The 16,980-nt window shown below is 34.1% G+C and overlaps 4 protein-coding genes across 4 annotated transcripts; 1 reads left to right on the top strand and 3 right to left on the bottom strand.

The window, feature by feature from the left end:
- The first annotated feature begins 358 nt into the window (after positions 1 to 358).
- On the top strand, positions 359 to 1,032 carry LOC116015915 (17.4 kDa class I heat shock protein-like). Its single transcript, XM_031256081.1, has one exon. It carries the CDS (start codon positions 423 to 425, stop codon positions 885 to 887), a length of 465 nt encoding a protein of 154 aa, XP_031111941.1. The 5' UTR covers positions 359 to 422; the 3' UTR covers positions 888 to 1,032.
- A 174-nt stretch (positions 1,033 to 1,206) lies between these two features.
- Positions 1,207 to 3,302, bottom strand: LOC116016330 (sugar transport protein 8-like). The gene is made up of 3 exons (XM_031256544.1): positions 2,962 to 3,302; positions 2,540 to 2,859; positions 1,207 to 2,428 (listed from the first exon to the last, which is right to left on the bottom strand). The coding sequence occupies exons 1-3, from the start codon at positions 3,095 to 3,097 to the stop codon at positions 1,355 to 1,357; spliced, it is 1,530 nt and encodes a 509-aa protein (XP_031112404.1). The 5' UTR covers positions 3,098 to 3,302; the 3' UTR covers positions 1,207 to 1,354.
- Positions 3,303 to 3,475: 173 nt separating this feature from the next.
- On the bottom strand, positions 3,476 to 4,024 carry LOC116016331 (histone H4). Its single transcript, XM_031256545.1, has one exon. It carries the CDS (start codon positions 3,933 to 3,935, stop codon positions 3,624 to 3,626), a length of 312 nt encoding a protein of 103 aa, XP_031112405.1. The 5' UTR covers positions 3,936 to 4,024; the 3' UTR covers positions 3,476 to 3,623.
- A 3,536-nt stretch (positions 4,025 to 7,560) lies between these two features.
- Positions 7,561 to 10,498, bottom strand: LOC116015681. The gene is made up of 3 exons (XM_031255831.1): positions 9,922 to 10,498; positions 9,477 to 9,644; positions 7,561 to 9,374 (listed from the first exon to the last, which is right to left on the bottom strand). Exons 1-3 carry the CDS (start codon positions 10,444 to 10,446, stop codon positions 7,656 to 7,658), a joined length of 2,412 nt encoding a protein of 803 aa, XP_031111691.1. The 5' UTR covers positions 10,447 to 10,498; the 3' UTR covers positions 7,561 to 7,655.
- Between the last annotated feature and the right edge of the window lie 6,482 nt (positions 10,499 to 16,980).

Here is a 16,980-nt window from a genome sequence, read left to right as displayed (position 1 = left end):
TTTATAAAATTTAGGTCGAAAAATTAAATGGAGAGGGGAGACTAATCAGTATGTAATCACAATAATCAATCTGATTCTCATCAAGTTTACAGTGTTAAACAAACCTTCAAAATAGTGTATGTCTGTATGCAGTTGTACGTAAAGCATTGATGAAGTAGTCAACTCACTGTAATGAAGATGGTAGAAACTCATAGAAAAAGCATCCCAACTAACTTGTCCTTTATCAAAATTAATAATAAAAAATTCTCCTGAGAATACCAGAACCCTCTTTTCATGGTTGATTAATCGCCCATCATTATTCATGCACATTCCAGACTCCTCTTCTATCACTATAAGTATAGTGGCTCCTATGATCTTCTCTCATCAATCAATCAACGACTTATCAAACTTTCCATTGAAATTGATCATTCCCAGAAATTAAAATGTCTCTCATCCCTAGCTTCTTTGGTGGGCGGCGAACCAACGTGTTTGATCCTCTATCTCTTGACCTCTGGGACCCCTTTGAAGGCCTCTTCTCTCCTTCTTCTCCGGCGAGCGAAGCCTCTGCATTCGCTGCTGCGGCGAAGGTTGACTGGAAAGAGACCCCGGAGGCTCACATTTTCAAAGCTGATCTTCCCGGGGTGAAGAAGGAGGAAGTGAAAGTTGAGGTGGAGGATGGGAGGGTTCTTCAGATCAGCGGAGAGCGGAGCAAAGAAAAAGAGGAGAAGAATGATAAGTGGCATCGCATTGAGCGCACCAGTGGGAAATTTCTCAGGAGGTTCCGTTTGCCGGAAAATGCGAAGATTGATGAGGTGAAAGCAGGCATGGAAAATGGAGTGCTGACAGTCACCGTGCCGAAAATTCAGGCCAAGAAACCAGAAGTGAAGGCCATTGATATCTCTGGTTAAACTTGTTATCTTAAACAAGACTAGTACTTTGAATTATATTCCAGCATAAAATAAAACTGTACTGTTTGTATGTTGTGTGTTTGTGACTTTCCTTCATCTTTCAGAATGTAATATTATTATTACTCCGTACATGCTTAATTGCCTACTTCCTCCTTTTTTTTTTTCTTTTTTTTTTTAATAAATTAAAATCGATAAAATATAAGTACTGGACGTATATGCATCAGGCATATTGGACGGCATGCATGAGACCAAGTTAAGCTAGATTGAATATTCATTCATTCTAATAATTAGAATAATTAAAAAGATAAGGTACAAGAACTGAGGTTCGTAATAAATGTATAATAAAAATTAAAGCCTAATATAAGAATTTGAATTACAATAATAAATCTAAAAACTAAAATCTAAGAAAAACAATAGAAATAAAATATGATATAGTTGATATTGAGTTTTAAACTATCTTTAGTCACTTAATTAGCAGAATCAGTGTTGGCATCCTCCTTTTCATCAAAGCATCTCTTCCACAACCAGTGTTTCTTCCACACTCTTTCGTTCATCTCATCAATGGGGATTCCCTTGGTCTCAGGCAGCAAGAACACAACAAACAACCCCATAACCAAAACAAAGGAAGCAAACATGAAGAAGATGGCAGATTTCATGGTGCAAAGCATAGTAAGAAAAGCCTGCGCCACAATAAAAGTGAATATCATATTGGTGCTAACAGCGAAGAAAAATCCTGCTGTTCGAGTTTCGAGTGGATATATTTCACTGGCAATTAGCCACCCCAATGGACCCCAAGACCAGGCAAAACCCATCACAAACACACAAATAAACACCAACACAATTACTGCTGCAAACTTTGGTATCATATTTGTAGCGTTGAGATATGCTGCGAGAATTCCCCCTACCACACCCTGGGCTACAAACATTTGGATGGCACCTTCAATCAGTAACACTCTTCTCCCAAAATAATCAGAGCCCAAGATTGCACCAACCGTAGAAAGTGAATTAACTAATCCAGTGATGACAGCAGACAACAGAGATGCATTTGCTCCTAACCCCATTGTTTGGAACAACACAGGAGCGTAGAACATGATAACGTTGATGCCAGTTAACTGTTGAAATACCTGAAGAATGGTGCCACAGAAAAGTTGAGGCCAGCTAGAACGCTTCATTAGGTTTCTGAATGGGGTCTTGATCTTCTTAGCCATCTCAGTGGAGTGCAAAATATGCTCGTACTCTTTCTCAACGTTCTCCGCGCCCCTTATCTTCTTCAGAGCTCGCAAACCCTCCTCATTCTTGCCTCTTTCAATCAGACTGGTAGGAGTCTCGACGATGATGAGAGAGCCCAAGCCTAGAAAAATGGAAGGAATTGCAGCTATACCGAGAGATACCCTCCAGCCATTGGAGCGTATAAATCTGGAAGATAAATAGTTGACCATATTGGCAAAGAAAATGCCTATTGTGATCAAGAATTGAAAGAGAACGTTGAGAAGTCCTCTTTTGTTTGCAGGAGCAATCTCCGATATGAATAGTGGCACTGCCTGCAAGAATGAAACATCAATGCATTATATTAATTATATCGTAAAATTAAAGTTGAAAGGCAGATTAGAAATATATATTAGAGAATAAATACAATACTACGTAATAAATACCTGGTTGCCAAAACCAACACCAATGCCGAGAAAGAGGCGTCCGAATATGAGCATCATAAGATTAACGGCTGTGGTGTTGAGGATAACTCCAATGATGAAAAAGATAGAAGCAAGTTGAATGGTTAGTTTCCTACCATAGCGCTTGCAACAATGTGAAGCGAAGAAACTAGCTACAACGGCAGCAAGGTAGAGTGAAGATGTGAAAAGCTGAAGCATCTGATTGTCATATTTGCAATAGTTATCTTCATGAATCATGTGTTTCTTCACGTACACAGCTGGAAAGAATTTTTCCAGAAATTCATCCATTGAAGTCACTCGACCTACCACAATTCCACAAATTCAAAATAATTTGGTTAAACCAAGAACTAGAGGAATAGTTACATGATAAATTAATGGATGTGAATAAGCAGAGCATAGCCTACCAGAAATTCCAATATCATAGCCAAACATTAGACCAGCAAAGGCAGCTATGATGGAGCAGATTATTACTTGTCCAGTGAGTTTTGCAGGGACATCATCTTCATTACCCTTCTCTAAAGACATGATTTGGGCAACCATTGTTTACAAATTTGGAAAATCTGATCTTGTACGTTCGTCTGCTACCAAACTACAATCAATCAAGAATTGCTCAAGATTATATGGGAAGAGAGCTGTGGGTTGAGGATGATGGAATATAATGGCGAATAAGCATCCCTTTTTATAGGTGTGTATTGCATCCATGTCCGTATAAAACTGGAATATTTTTGAACCAAATCCAACTCAAATTAGGATTTTGGGTAGTATGCCTATGCCGGCCGCAGGGCAATATTCCAGTCATAGTTAAATTAGGATTAAGAAAAAATTCAGAAGTTTCCTAGCTTAAATGAGATATGAGTATTAATCACTAATCAATCGTAATGCCGAATTCCTGTAGAACACCCAATACACAGCGCAACGTGCCATAACAATTGCATAATTTCATCTTCAATTAATCAATATATTTCAGCGCAATTGAAAATTACACAGTAGTAAATAGAACTGATGGAGAAGCTCAAATAATCCACTGATTTCAGAAAAGAACCTTAAACCCTAGTTCATGAAGCTCCTATCCACCAAATCCGTACAAAGTCCTTCCCTGCCTCTTCAGCGCGTAAACCACGTCCATCGCCGTAACGGTCTTTCTCCGGGCGTGCTCCGTGTAGGTCACCGCATCTCTAATCACGTTTTCAAGGAAGATCTTGAGGACGCCTCTGGTCTCCTCGTAGATGAGGCCGGAGATACGCTTCACGCCGCCTCTGCGAGCCAGACGGCGGATGGCGGGCTTGGTGATGCCCTGGATGTTGTCGCGGAGGACCTTCCTGTGACGCTTGGCTCCTCCCTTGCCCAAGCCCTTGCCTCCCTTTCCACGGCCTGACATTTTCGCACAGAGAAATTGGATGAGAAATGCCTTCTAGGGTTTCGATTGGAAGATTGAAGAATTGGTGATGGTCGACGGGGTCGCCGGGGTACTTTATACTTCGGGACCTGGAGTTTGGGATTTGAAATGTTGCGGGGGTTTAATCGTGAGCGTTCGTTTTACGTTCTTAATCGACGGTTAATAATGGCGATCCGACAGTAGGGCTGAAGCTGTATTTGAGTCGTTGGATTTAGATGAATCCACGATTGCAAGTGATTTATTGTGAGAAGGCGCGAAATGTCCTTTTTCCGTGTGAAATTGTGATTTCATATCAATTTTTTGGAAGTTTTTGAATAACGGAAGGGCAACGCTGGAATTGAAATGCATGAATTTTGGACGGTAATGTACTAACGTGGCATAGTAAATTGGCATAACAACCTATATTTGGGCCTTTTCTTAACGAATCTGGGTCTCATGCACAAGGTCAGAAAAGGCTACGGAGAGGTGATATTGGGCCTAGTGAGATTTGGGATGCTGTTATGAGGCAACCTATGCTATGGAACCGGGGTGAAACCCGAGTTTATATTCACAATTTTAGAATTCTATGTTTATAATTTTAGAATTCTATATTTTTATAATTTTAGAACTTTATATTCACAATTTTAGATCTTAATATACAAAATTACATTACTCAATATCCACAATTCTTGAACTCTATATTCACAATTTTGTTATATAGATTCAAAAATTGTGTTATACTATCGAATATAGAGTTATGAAATTGTGAGTATAGAGTTCTAAAATTGTGAACATGAACCCGGATCCACATTGCAAGGTAGACTTGCGTCCATGGCATACCAACAGCTGTTATGAAAAGGGATGGGGAGACTTATGATAGGTCAAAAAGCTTGCAAAAGGTGAGTACTGCTTCGTAGGCCCGCCCATTAAAATGAGTCTTATATCTTGAAACGTAACTGTCGTGGACTTAGCAACCCAATGGCAGTTCAAGTCAGTACTTCACCCTAAGAGGCCAGTTATTTTATTTCTCATGGAAACTCTTTTGAATAAAGATAAACTACAAAGGATCAAAATCAAATTGGGCTTTAAAGGTTAGATAGCTTACGCCACAAGGTTGGCTGACCTTATTGTTTGAAAGAAGGAATTGAGGTATCTAATCATGGGCTTCTCCAAAAATCACATAGACGCACTAGTGACTCAATCGTGGACTAAGGTCCACAGTGCACTGTAGATCCTGGTCTGAAACGACGTTGTTTTGATGTTAGTGGGCACAGACGCGAATAACTCCATGAAATTTATTATCTATAATGCATATAATCATTATCTAGATACACAGAACGTTTGCTTAGAATACACAGAACGTTTGCAGGAATACATAGAATATTGATACAACATACACAAAACTCATCCTCTTAACATTCGAATGCATAAACACATCACAACCTGTGTTAATAACATGAATACACAGAATATTGACATAAAATACACAGAACTCATCCTCCTAAACATTCGAATGCACAAACACATCACAACATGTGTTACTAACATGAATACACAGAACGGTTGCCTAGAATACACAAAATGATTGTCTAGAATACACCGAACGAATACCTAGAATACACAGAACTCATTTTGGTACGGGGTGCACAATGCATAGTGCACCGTGGTCCACGATATAAATTGCCCTAGTGACTACTAAAGGAGGCAAATTATTGTGTGGACCATGAATAGAAGGTACATTTTTGTTACGTAGTATATTAAAAGTATATTATTTTTGTACTGGAGGTACATTATTTCATTGGATATATAAAATAATGTACTTTCAGTACTTAAATAATGTACTTTATGTAAAAAATAATTTATTTTTAGCATATTAAAAATGTACATTTTATTTATGGTCCATACAGTTGTGTGGACTATGGTCCATGCAATAATGATTATCAAAGGAGGTACTGAGCAATAGCGATTCACCGGTTTTTAATGGTTGACCAAAGACCTTGTGGTCTAGTGGCACCTGATATCCCGCTTTACACTCCCATATAGATGATGGGAGTGGGTTCAAGCCTCAGTGGAATCAACTGTTGACTCTTTGTGCTTCAATAGGTGTTTTATACCGTAATTATTAATTACAATTTTTAAGTTTGTAATATTTATAAAATGCCTTTCTTCTTTTTATATTTTAACAACCCTCGACCAAACACTCACAAAAGGTATTGTAATTTATTTTTGACTACTACCTTATTAATTACAATTTTTAAGTTTGTAATATTTATAAAATGCCCTTTTTCTTTTTATATTTTAGCAACCCTCGACCAAACACTCACATTGTAATTTATTTTTGACTACTACCCACTGAAGTGGTACACCGGGTGCCACTAGACCACAAGATTTTTGGCAGGTATTGTAATTTATTAATCGACATGAAATAATGTTGAAAATTTGATGACAAATTCAAATAATATGAATAGATTTACATGATTATAAAACTTAGCTACCAAGTATTATCTCTTATCTCTTACTAGTCGAACTTTTCCTCCCCAAATCATCAGTCATCACCAACCCATTCAACTCGATCTCCTTTCAATAAAATTGTACTTTCGTCCACCCTACCTTGTCGATCTTGATAACTTTATAGCTGTTTATCATCAACTTGCACGATCTAACAAGCTTATCATAATAGATGTTTAATCCTCACCCTAATATATATATACTAGTTTATTTGAATCTTGCAGCCGCCCAAAAAGCATTTTCCCTGCAGCTACTAGAGTTTTTAATTATGCGGCGCCTAGCAAAAGAGAATGTCTTTGGTTATATAATCACACTTGTCTTTGACTACTTGGGTTAGGTTCATCCCACTGATGCTCGATCGTGTTCTGCTACATTCTTGACTTTAAATTAAAGTTAATGGGATTCGCAGTATATCTCCCAGGTTGTCCCATATAGAATTTAAGGACATTTATATATGTTTGGATTTTTGACCCAACATTTTTATGTTTAGAGAATTGATAAGTGATTGAGATTACCAAGGGATTTGGGATAATTAAGCTTGCAGTTGTTTGATCATCATCATCATACATTCTTGGTTCTCTGATTACAAAAAGGTATTTTGTTTAGAGGAGGCTATCATCTTCAAATTCTTAATGCTAAAGCGTACGTAGAAGTAATTATAATGAATAATAATGTGCCGTGTTTCATAAAAGTGGGGAAATCCCTGCGAAAAAATGGTACATATACTCCGTATAATTTAATAAATTAAAGTAGTAGGGTATAGGCTGCTGTCTAATGGGTATTTCATTACCCCCAGCATGTTCCTAATTGCTATGGACTTAGTCAATTAATTGCATATATTGAGGAGAGGAAAATCCGATCCTCCGATCTTCCTTTTCTTAATTGGAGGCATGCATCTAATCGTGTAGTTTTGTCTCTCCACTAACTAAAAAAGTATAAGCAAACGTTTTTGTCCCCAATTCCTTCTGATCTTCATTATGGAATTTTGTTTGACGTTAACATTTAAAATTGAATTGTTATCGAAAAAAATTAATATTTGAATTTAGAATCCATCTTTTGATGGTTATAATAGGATATAAGAAAATTAAAAGGGATTGATCGGAGACGATGCATGATGAGGAGGTATAACAATAAATGTTATATTAATCAAGAGTATAATAAGGTTATTTATGGATGTATATATATAATAACCTGAGTTTATCTTGAATGATATCATCAGTTTGTTACCGTATGTGCAAGAGCACGTATTTTGCATGAAATTTCATGCAAATTTACAGGGATGGAGGGATTTTCCCACTGTACAAGTTCTTTGATTGCCTTGTCAATTTCTTTCGTCTCTCTAACTATGCCTCTCATGCAAAAGGCCAGGGCACTTAAACTCAGCGCCACTTGGCTGTTCATCACCTCATTATTATCTTCTTCTTCATCTTCATCATCATCTTCATCTTTCTCATCAACAAACTGTCTGGAATATTCCAGAAAGGATTTCAGTTTGTTCTCAATCTCTTCATCGCTTAATCCCGTTATGTTGTTGCTTGTTGGTAATTTTCCCAGTTCTGGATCAATCGAATTTTTCTTCTTCTCAAATTCCTTGTCAAGAACTGAGACTGATCCCACCAAACTGATGATCTCCGCAAAGGATTTGACTGAAGGGCCAACATAATCTCTGAAAAGGCTGAGATGATCAGAATCCATCGATTCTTTCCAGAGAGGTCTTGTGGCAGATTCTTGTTCCAGGAATCTCAGTGCTTGGGCCACAAAGTATAGATATTCCACAGCTTTTGACAAGGACCCCACGAGCTTACCATAGCAAGCACTATGGAAAGGCCGGAACCAGAAATTGGGCTCCACCTCAGCTTCCCCAATAAATTTCCCCAGCTGAGTGACATGCAATTTTAAAATCTTCTGAGTCTCCTCCAGCTTTGAGTTGCTTGAATAATCTATTGAGATGATGCACTGGTTCAAGAGTTGCAGGCTTTTGGAAAGCTGGATTTTAGCCAGGGATGAAGCTCTTGTAGGCCGGAAAAGAAGCTCTACCAAAATGGAACACGTGAGTCCTAGAAAGGTCTGCATGATTCTTGTCATGGCGAATGCACTTGGCGGCCCGAATCCCTTTCTACCCAGAATTAGCACCGCCCCTATACAGGCTGAGATCCCTCCGGCTGGACCGTACATTCGGCTGCGCCGTAGAAAACTGCACACTATGAACCAAGGAATGAGAGAAATGAATCGGAGCTCCTCGTATTTCGCGAAAACGAAACATCCCAACACTCCATAGATCGATCCCAGCACTGTCCCCTGAACCTTAACGTTGGCAATTCTGAAAGTTGCTTCTCTCGCCGAGACGTGGCTTATGGCAACCGTCAGTCCTGCCCAGAACCCATCTGGCTTGCTGTAAATAGACCCAAAAAACACAGCAAGGCCAAGTGAGAGTGCGTATTTTAAGGCTGCCACAAACCCTTTGTTGTTTACCTGACCCCCCAAGTTACTGTAAATCTTATTCAAGAACCGCTCTTCTTGTTCCTTCGACCCATCCTTATCATTCGACCCATCTTTAAGAGGTGAAAAAGAGGGCTTGATCAAGAGAAGTTTCAGGGAGAACAAGAAGAAGAAGGAGGATAAATCTTGTAGGGTCACAGGTTGATGAAGCTTTTGAAGAAACTTCACCGCATTTTCTGCGTTTGATTCAGGGACAGTGGCTAAGTCAAACTGTGTGCCTTTGACTTGCTTTGAAATGTGGCCTGTAAGATAATCCAGGCTGTCTTTGACCTCTGATGAGCTTATCACTGTTACTGGGAATTGTGGAGGATTATTATCAACTAAAGCCATTTCCATCCCCCTTAATGGTGTTTCGTATTCTTGCAGCCTCTCCCCGGGGTTCTTGCAATACGGTCGGAAGAACTTGATCGGATACCGTTCCCACTGCATGCTTTCCTGCAATACAACGTAAATTTAATATAAGGTTACAAGGCCAAAATTCCGAATTTATTTAGTTGTCGCACAACAAAAAAAAAGATATATTAATTAATTGCTTACTTGCTTGGATTTGATATTCTGCAAAAGTTTAGCTCCGCTAGCATTTAAAGACTTGGCTTGAGAAACCAACGATAGTGCAGACGCGTTATCTTCTGCAGAAAATGCTTTCACCAGCAGGTTTAATCTCTGAGAAACATTCTCGGCAAAGAGGTGGCAGTTGTGTTTCACCTGAAAAAAAAAATCAAATCACATATATCAAAATTGATTGTGTTTCATACGACGCATGTATATAATTACGTGCAGGTAACTCCTACCATATTATTCATTAACTTAATAACAACAAACATCACAAGTATTACTCTAACTATAAAAATCTGTAACCTTTTTTATTTGAGCTGGTTTACTAGTACACACTCTCGGTTTCGTGTTGCTATGTTATTTTAGTTAATATTTTTTATAGATTATGTAATGGCTGGAGAATAACGGGTTAAGTTTGGGTTGTCACCTCAGAACAAGCTAGGCTAGGATAGGGAAACAGCAAAGCCAGGACACAAGCACCGACGCCAATGGTGGTGCTGGCGGCAACGCGGAGTGGGTGCATGATCGGCTCAGTCTGGGCGCCATTGACGTAGGCTAAAGTGTAGACGAGAACCGTCTGGCCGAGCGCGATGCGCTTGGCTATGACGTGGCTGTTTTCGGGCAGCACGACAATGAAGGCGGTGATACCCACGGCGGCAGCGGCGGTGAGCGCGGTGAGGTGGGCCGGACCAATCAGCCACAGGCTCAGAATAGCGGGGCACACGCCTAAGCAGGTGGCATAAATAGCGTACCAGCAGCCACGCAAAGCGTCCCCCAAGGTAGTGTCCGCCAGAATAAGAATAACGGCCACGTACGAAAAAGCAGGAAATGCTATTTGGCGCTTGAGCGCCACCGGGCCGAAAAGGGTGGCGACGCCCACTATAGAGCACGCCAAGGCGGTCCGAAAAGCCGAGGCGAGAGAGCTACGCCACAAAACGGGAAGCCGAGCCATTAGAATTTTGTTGAAAGCTCAGAAACTCTTTGCAAGAGAATAGACAAGACAATGGAGAACATGGTAGGGGCAAGAGGTGTTTAAGTAGAGGAAAAAGATTTGTGGGGCAGCACGTGGGGAGAGGTTTATTTTAGGTGGGGATAGCGGCGAGTGGATGCAACGCCATCCAAGAACTTTCCATACAGAATGGGGGCTTTAGTTTAAGTCACAAATTTTTTTCGGTACAACGGAAAGCTTTAATTTTATGTCACATTATTATTAATTAATTAGGATAAATTAAAATATCAGTTTTTCCTGGATTCTTTAAATGTTAATTATATCCCAAGCATATATATGTACGGACCTAGTTAGTTCGGCATCTACTTGTAACTTGCGCCCAGCCCTTTCATCAACTTGTTATGCGGCGGTAATTAGTGTGTACTGATTTTTTTTTTTTTTTTTTCATAGCATGTGAATGGATGTAAAATATTTTGTCCCTCTAATTTGTTTAGCAATACATAATTTATTAATTGAATGCACATAATATTTTAACTGTAAATATATAATTTTAACATCCAATTCAAATCAACACTAGGCCACAAGATCATTGGCAACACTACGTAATATATATAACTATTGGGTTGCAATACAAGGTATATGTCAACGCTTAATTATACTTTAAAGAATTACATAATTATCTGTCGAGTCTCTTTATATATATATGAGAGTTCATTAATGATTGAGGGTGTTTTATTAAAAAAACATGTTTTATAATTATTAAAACTTTCTAAATCAGAGTTTATTTTATAATTATTATATTACAAACTTAAAAGTTTATTAATTTTAAGATCCTAGCTTTTAATTTATTAATATGGAGGGATAAATGTGTCTATACTTTTTATAGGGAAAATGTTCTTACTTGAACCCTCCTTTATATATAGAGAGGAATGTAAGAATTTGATATTTTTAATCAATTCAAGCAATTAAGGAGAAAATTTAAAAAAAAAAAAACTATGAATCATGACCCTCATGACTAACGCCAATGAAATTCAAACATCGTATACATGCGACCTAATGACAGAAATGCCGGAAGAAACTATTATATAAATGATGATTATACCCTTCTTCTTTTTTCTTTTTTACATTTTTGTAATCACAATTAAAAAAAAAAGTTTTTGTCTCTCGATCTGCTTTAGTCTCTGCTATATCTCCTAATCCTAGCAAATTCATATGTACGTGGTCTAAACCCGCACGGAATTATAACTTTTATTTTATATGTATTATCTAGCAGATGATTAATTTAACTATTTTTTACTGTACTTGGAAGTAAAATAATGGGAGAAATGAAAGAAGCTTGTGGATGATATTGAAGAAGGTAAAGCTAAGTGGTGAATGGCTGGCGTGATGAAGTGGGGGGGGGGGGGGGTATCGTACTTGAAAGTGGTACGTACTTGTGACGAATTAAGTGAATAATGATTTCACCTGCCACAAGAATTCCCACTAAACACAGTTCAATCACTACCAACTATTCCTGTTGTTGTATGCTTTCTGGTGTGATTATTGATGATATTTATGGAATGGTAGATCCGATCTGACCATCGTTATTTAACGTGGATATATAACTTAAAAAGAAAGTGGTGTGCATGTAACCCAAAAAAAAACCATACAATATCGAAAAAGTTTTATAAGGGGAGTGAATAGTGCAATTGAATATCTTAAGACTTTTTAAATTGATAAAAAAAAAAGTGTAATTGAGTCTTAATTTTATCTATTGAGTAGTTATATTTGGTGCTAACTAGGCTTTCACAAATACATTTAGTCAATTGTGACGATGACTTGTTATTTATCAATTGGAAAATCTTGTACAATAATTTTAAAAATAAAAGTGAAAAATCTTTAACAACAAATTTTTTTTTTTAAATAATAGGAATTATTTTTTTAAATAAAATAAATTAATGTCTTTGTCCAAAATCTCACACACTATAATGTGACACTTTTTTTTAGATAAATCTCAAATATTGTGATTCGTAATAACTATTGTCACAATTCTTCATGTTTAATTCACAGTTTGTAAGTTGATCTGTACGTTATCGTGAGATGATGTGATGAAGTTGATTACAACATTTGAGAGATTTTAAATTTGGGATGTGTAGTATTAGTGTTATTCATATATACTTGAGTGATGGTATTAGAAAGCGACATAGCTGATGGATTGTAATCAAGATTGTAATCAAGATAGTTAGAGGATGAAGTCACTTATAACTTTAACCGCCCTATACATAGATTTAAATTTCATTCATTAAAATAGAATGTTTTAAATATGTTTCTACAGTGCTGTTATTACTTATCATTTTGTTATACACTAATCATGTTATTCTCATCAAGTGAATTGATTCTGACATTTTATCATCACCAATGTAGTCCCTAATAAAATTTTAAAATGTTGATTTGAATTAAAGCCATTTAATTGATACTTGCATAATTATTTTAAGTTTGAACTATTTTGACCATTTTACTATATTATCAACTAGTTAATTTTTATTATTTTAATTTATTTAGTTAAAAATTACTAATATTATTAATATTAAAAAGAATACATCTGAATTGACTCTGATCTATGAAAGCTTTTATGTAAAATTATGATGATATATCTTAATTGGTTCCACACACAAAAATCTTATTAACAATATTTTTATATTAAACTAATTTTACATAATTTATTAGTAAGCAACATGTGTTTAATTCTAATTAACAATATTTTAAAGTTTCATTATTTTATAAAGAACATGTACAAATGGTGGGATGATTATGAGTTCGATTCATTTCAACACCTCTTGGTCGAATTTGTTGCACATGATTTTTCTAGTGTAGTTTACATTTTCCGTATGATTTGCGAACTATTACACAGAAGTATAGTTTACCCAATGCATACTCTCAGATATTGTCTGCAGATTTCCCTCGTCATAAAGAAAACATGACAAGACAAAAAAAAAAGTACTATAATTTGAAAAATAAGTTTTAAACTATCCCATTATAATATATAAGATTTTATTTTGAGAAAAAAATTGAAATATTATTAGTATGTAGATATTGTGTAAAATGTCCCTTTGTATATAATGTGTACTAAACGAATTGACGCAGCTACGCAAGTCCAAGCACACGTTAATGACAAAATGCTGATTTAGGTAAAGTAGAAAAGTGATTGGACATGAGAGAATGTAGCATATAAATAAATTAATTAAAAAATAAAGATATTATATATATAAAGTGGATTACTCCTAGATTGCCACTACAAAAAGAAAATGCGTTGTTAATTAGGATATGTAGTTTGGGGTTTGGTTGTTGATCTTTGAAGGGGAGAAAGGGTCAAGTGGGACGTGGCTAAAAGCTCCGTGACAAAACATTTTGAATTTTTATATAATATTTGAACAACTTCATTAAACAAAAAGTTGCTCATCGTATGCTTCTCATTGGATTATTATTGTTTTTCCATTGAAAAATAATAATAATTACAATTTTTTTTTATAATGTTCTTAAATAGTAAAACCAATTCAATTGTCTCTTCTTTGTTTCATGGGTGAATATGTAGTCAAGTGCTCTAGTCGCTTATGCAAGCAAGGGCTCACTTCATGAAGTTAGGTGGCGGAACATAGTTTTGCTACATGTTAATATGTGTACATAGACATTTTGTGCCTATCAATTTTAAATGATTAAAAATTTGACTTTATTTTAAAGCCATATATATATATGATATTATAAGTTTGAAATAAAAATAATCAACTAATAATCGAATCTATACTATAAATAAAAACAATTTCCTCCTCCCAAATTTTCCCCCCAAAACTTAGGGGTATTTTGGTAAAATCATTTATTTTATTTATTTATTATTTTATTATTTTATTAATTATCCATCCTATAGTATTATTATGGTAATATATGATAATGATAATATGGTAATATTGTTAATATTAATGGGTGATGGGTGATTGGTGATATATAATTGATAATTGATAATATGGTATATGGTATTATTCTTAATATTAATATATTAATATATAATATATTAATATATACTAATATTAATTAATTAATTGGTGATTATTTTAAAAAAGAATAATTAATTGGTGATTGGTGATTAGTGATATGGTAATATTGTTATATATTAATATTAATTTTTATATATATATATATATTAATATTAATATTAATTAATTAATTGGTGATTGGTGATTAGTGATATGGTAATATTGTTATATATTAATATTTATATTTATATAGATTGATATTGATATTAATTAATTAATTGGTGATTGGTGATTAGTGATATGATAATCTATATCTATATCTATATATCTATATATATTTATATAATTGACATGTAATTAACTATATTAGAATGAAAAAATTATATAATATTGTAGTAAAATTTTTACATGTCAATCATCTATATTTACATAAAATTAAAATTAATTATACTTTCCTTTTGAAAAATCTTCCATATTATGTTTATCCTCCACTATATAATGATGAGAAATGACTCTTCTCTCACAATGTACCAATATCTGTGCTCTCACTATTAGTTAGAGATCTATAATCTGTAATTCTACGAAGTTGAAGATCGAACTTTAACACGCGTAGAATTGTTATGGTATGCGGTATGATTTAATTTTTAGTTGATTCATTCTGCATGTTGGAGATCCTTATAGTGTAATCTGCATTCCATAAAGTATTTTGTAGTACTGTGATTTAGTTTGATTTTAACAGCTCAATATGCTTTAATTTTTGCTGATAAGGTTTCAAGTAGCTAGGCCAATTTTGCCATGGGCGTATCACGTATGTAAAATTACAATTTTCAGAGTGATTGTAGTGAACAATCAAATGTTTTCTATAATTATATATTTTAATCACATTACTTTGATTGATAATTTCTAATGGAAAAACATTGTATTGTAACTTTGTATTACAAGATTTTGAATGATAATACCTTATTTAAGTATCCATCTTTTTAGTTGTACTGTGCAAAATAACTAGCAATCTACGGATGCTCATCTATATATTGTAGAATTTGCAATCTTGATCTTCCCCATTTACGGATGCTTATGTAATTTGGTAAAAATGGTGGTTACTATACTTGAATAAATCCTCAATTATTCATTCCAATTGTTCGTTTTACCATTCCAATTCTTCATTTTATAAAAAATGGTGCATTGGAAGCTAAACATGGGTCATTGTATCATTGATTGTTGATTCCAATTATTATTAATCTTTATCATTAATTGCACAATACTAATTCACACTTATTAGTTAAAGAATGGTGATTACTATACTTGAATAAATGAAATAATAATATTAAATTTTGTAGCCTCGATTTAAAATCTATTATGTTAATATAATAATAATAATAATAATATAATACTCCGTAGTAATAATAATCTAAAATTCTTAATATAATTTTCCTAATAATAATAATATAATAATAATAATCCATAACTCTTAATATAAGTTTGTAACTAAATTTTCCTATTAAATCTGTTTATAAAGGTAATTATAAATATAGAATTGAGAAATTCCTATGATATTTTATTTAATTGATATTATTCCTAATATATTTTATCTAAAAGGTTTCCTTCCTTTTTTATAACATTGTTCCATATGTTAATCCGTTTAATATGTTAATCTATATAGGTAATTACCATATACTATTTACCATCTATATAATCCGTGTTAATTACACTATATTTAACATCTAAATTTATTATGGTCATTAAACATAGAGATTTCATTCTTACGATAATTTTATATATTTTTACTTCAGATAATGTCAATTACCCGTGCATTTCATTTGATTACTTTTGAATAAAATCTTAAAAATTATGACAACTAATGAATTAATATTGTTGTTCATAATATAAATTTTATCAAATCATTTCACGAAATTGATAATACACATATTACATCCATAATTAGAGGAGATTAACAAAATTATGATAATTATTTCAATTCACGTATTATTATGCTAATTCACATATTATTGCGTCCATACAATTATGTAAATTATTTCAATTCACAGATTATTACACATATAAAATCATGCTAATGGTTACTTTGGAATAAAATCTTAATAATTATGGTCATTGAGAAATTAGTTCAAACATTATACTTTTATTAAACGGTTTTTTATACTTACCATAATTTTATATAATCAATTAAAGAAATTAATGGTACACATATTACGGACATAATTAAAGAAAATTAAACATACACATATATATTACGGATAAAATTAAAGAAAATTAAACATACACATATTACGTCCATAATTAAACGAAATTAAAATATACATTATTTTTTAGTTATAATATATACTCCTTAATTACCATACTTATTTATAATACATGGACGTCATAATTAGCATAATATTAATCTATACTATATATAAAAACATAAGAATAGTAAAGGCATATTTTAAATTTTAAACAATAGTAAAGGTAAATTAAAAATAGAATGAAAATATTTCAATAATAATATTCTACATCATTAATTAAAAATAGAACA

Source organism: Ipomoea triloba, chromosome 4, assembly GCF_003576645.1.
Source record: "Ipomoea triloba cultivar NCNSP0323 chromosome 4, ASM357664v1".
NCBI classification, from domain to species: domain Eukaryota; kingdom Viridiplantae; phylum Streptophyta; class Magnoliopsida; order Solanales; family Convolvulaceae; genus Ipomoea; species Ipomoea triloba.
Note: the sequence above shows the minus strand (reverse complement) of the source record. Positions and strands in the feature narration are given on the sequence as shown.

What these genes read in the sequence shown, in the direction of transcription:
- LOC116015915 (XM_031256081.1), top strand. Translation starts at nt 423, where the DNA reads ATGTCTCTCATCCCTAGCTTCTTTGGTGGGCGGCGAACCAACGTGTTT.
- LOC116016330 (XM_031256544.1), bottom strand. Translation starts at nt 3,097, where the DNA reads ATGGTTGCCCAAATCATGTCTTTAGAGAAGGGTAATGAAGATGATGTC. An exon ending in CTATGATATTGGAATTTCTG is followed by an intron (nt 2,860 to 2,961) that starts GTAGGCTATGCT and finishes GAATTGTGGTAG; the next exon opens with GTCGAGTGACTTCAATGGAT. An exon ending in GTGTTGGTTTTGGCAACCAG is followed by an intron (nt 2,429 to 2,539) that starts GTATTTATTACG and finishes TCATTCTTGCAG; the next exon opens with GCAGTGCCACTATTCATATC.
- LOC116016331 (XM_031256545.1), bottom strand. Translation starts at nt 3,935, where the DNA reads ATGTCAGGCCGTGGAAAGGGAGGCAAGGGCTTGGGCAAGGGAGGAGCC.
- LOC116015681 (XM_031255831.1), bottom strand. Translation starts at nt 10,446, where the DNA reads ATGGCTCGGCTTCCCGTTTTGTGGCGTAGCTCTCTCGCCTCGGCTTTT. An exon ending in CTAGCCTAGCTTGTTCTGAG is followed by an intron (nt 9,645 to 9,921) that starts GTGACAACCCAA and finishes TTTTTTTTTCAG; the next exon opens with GTGAAACACAACTGCCACCT. An exon ending in AGAATATCAAATCCAAGCAA is followed by an intron (nt 9,375 to 9,476) that starts GTAAGCAATTAA and finishes GTTGTATTGCAG; the next exon opens with GAAAGCATGCAGTGGGAACG.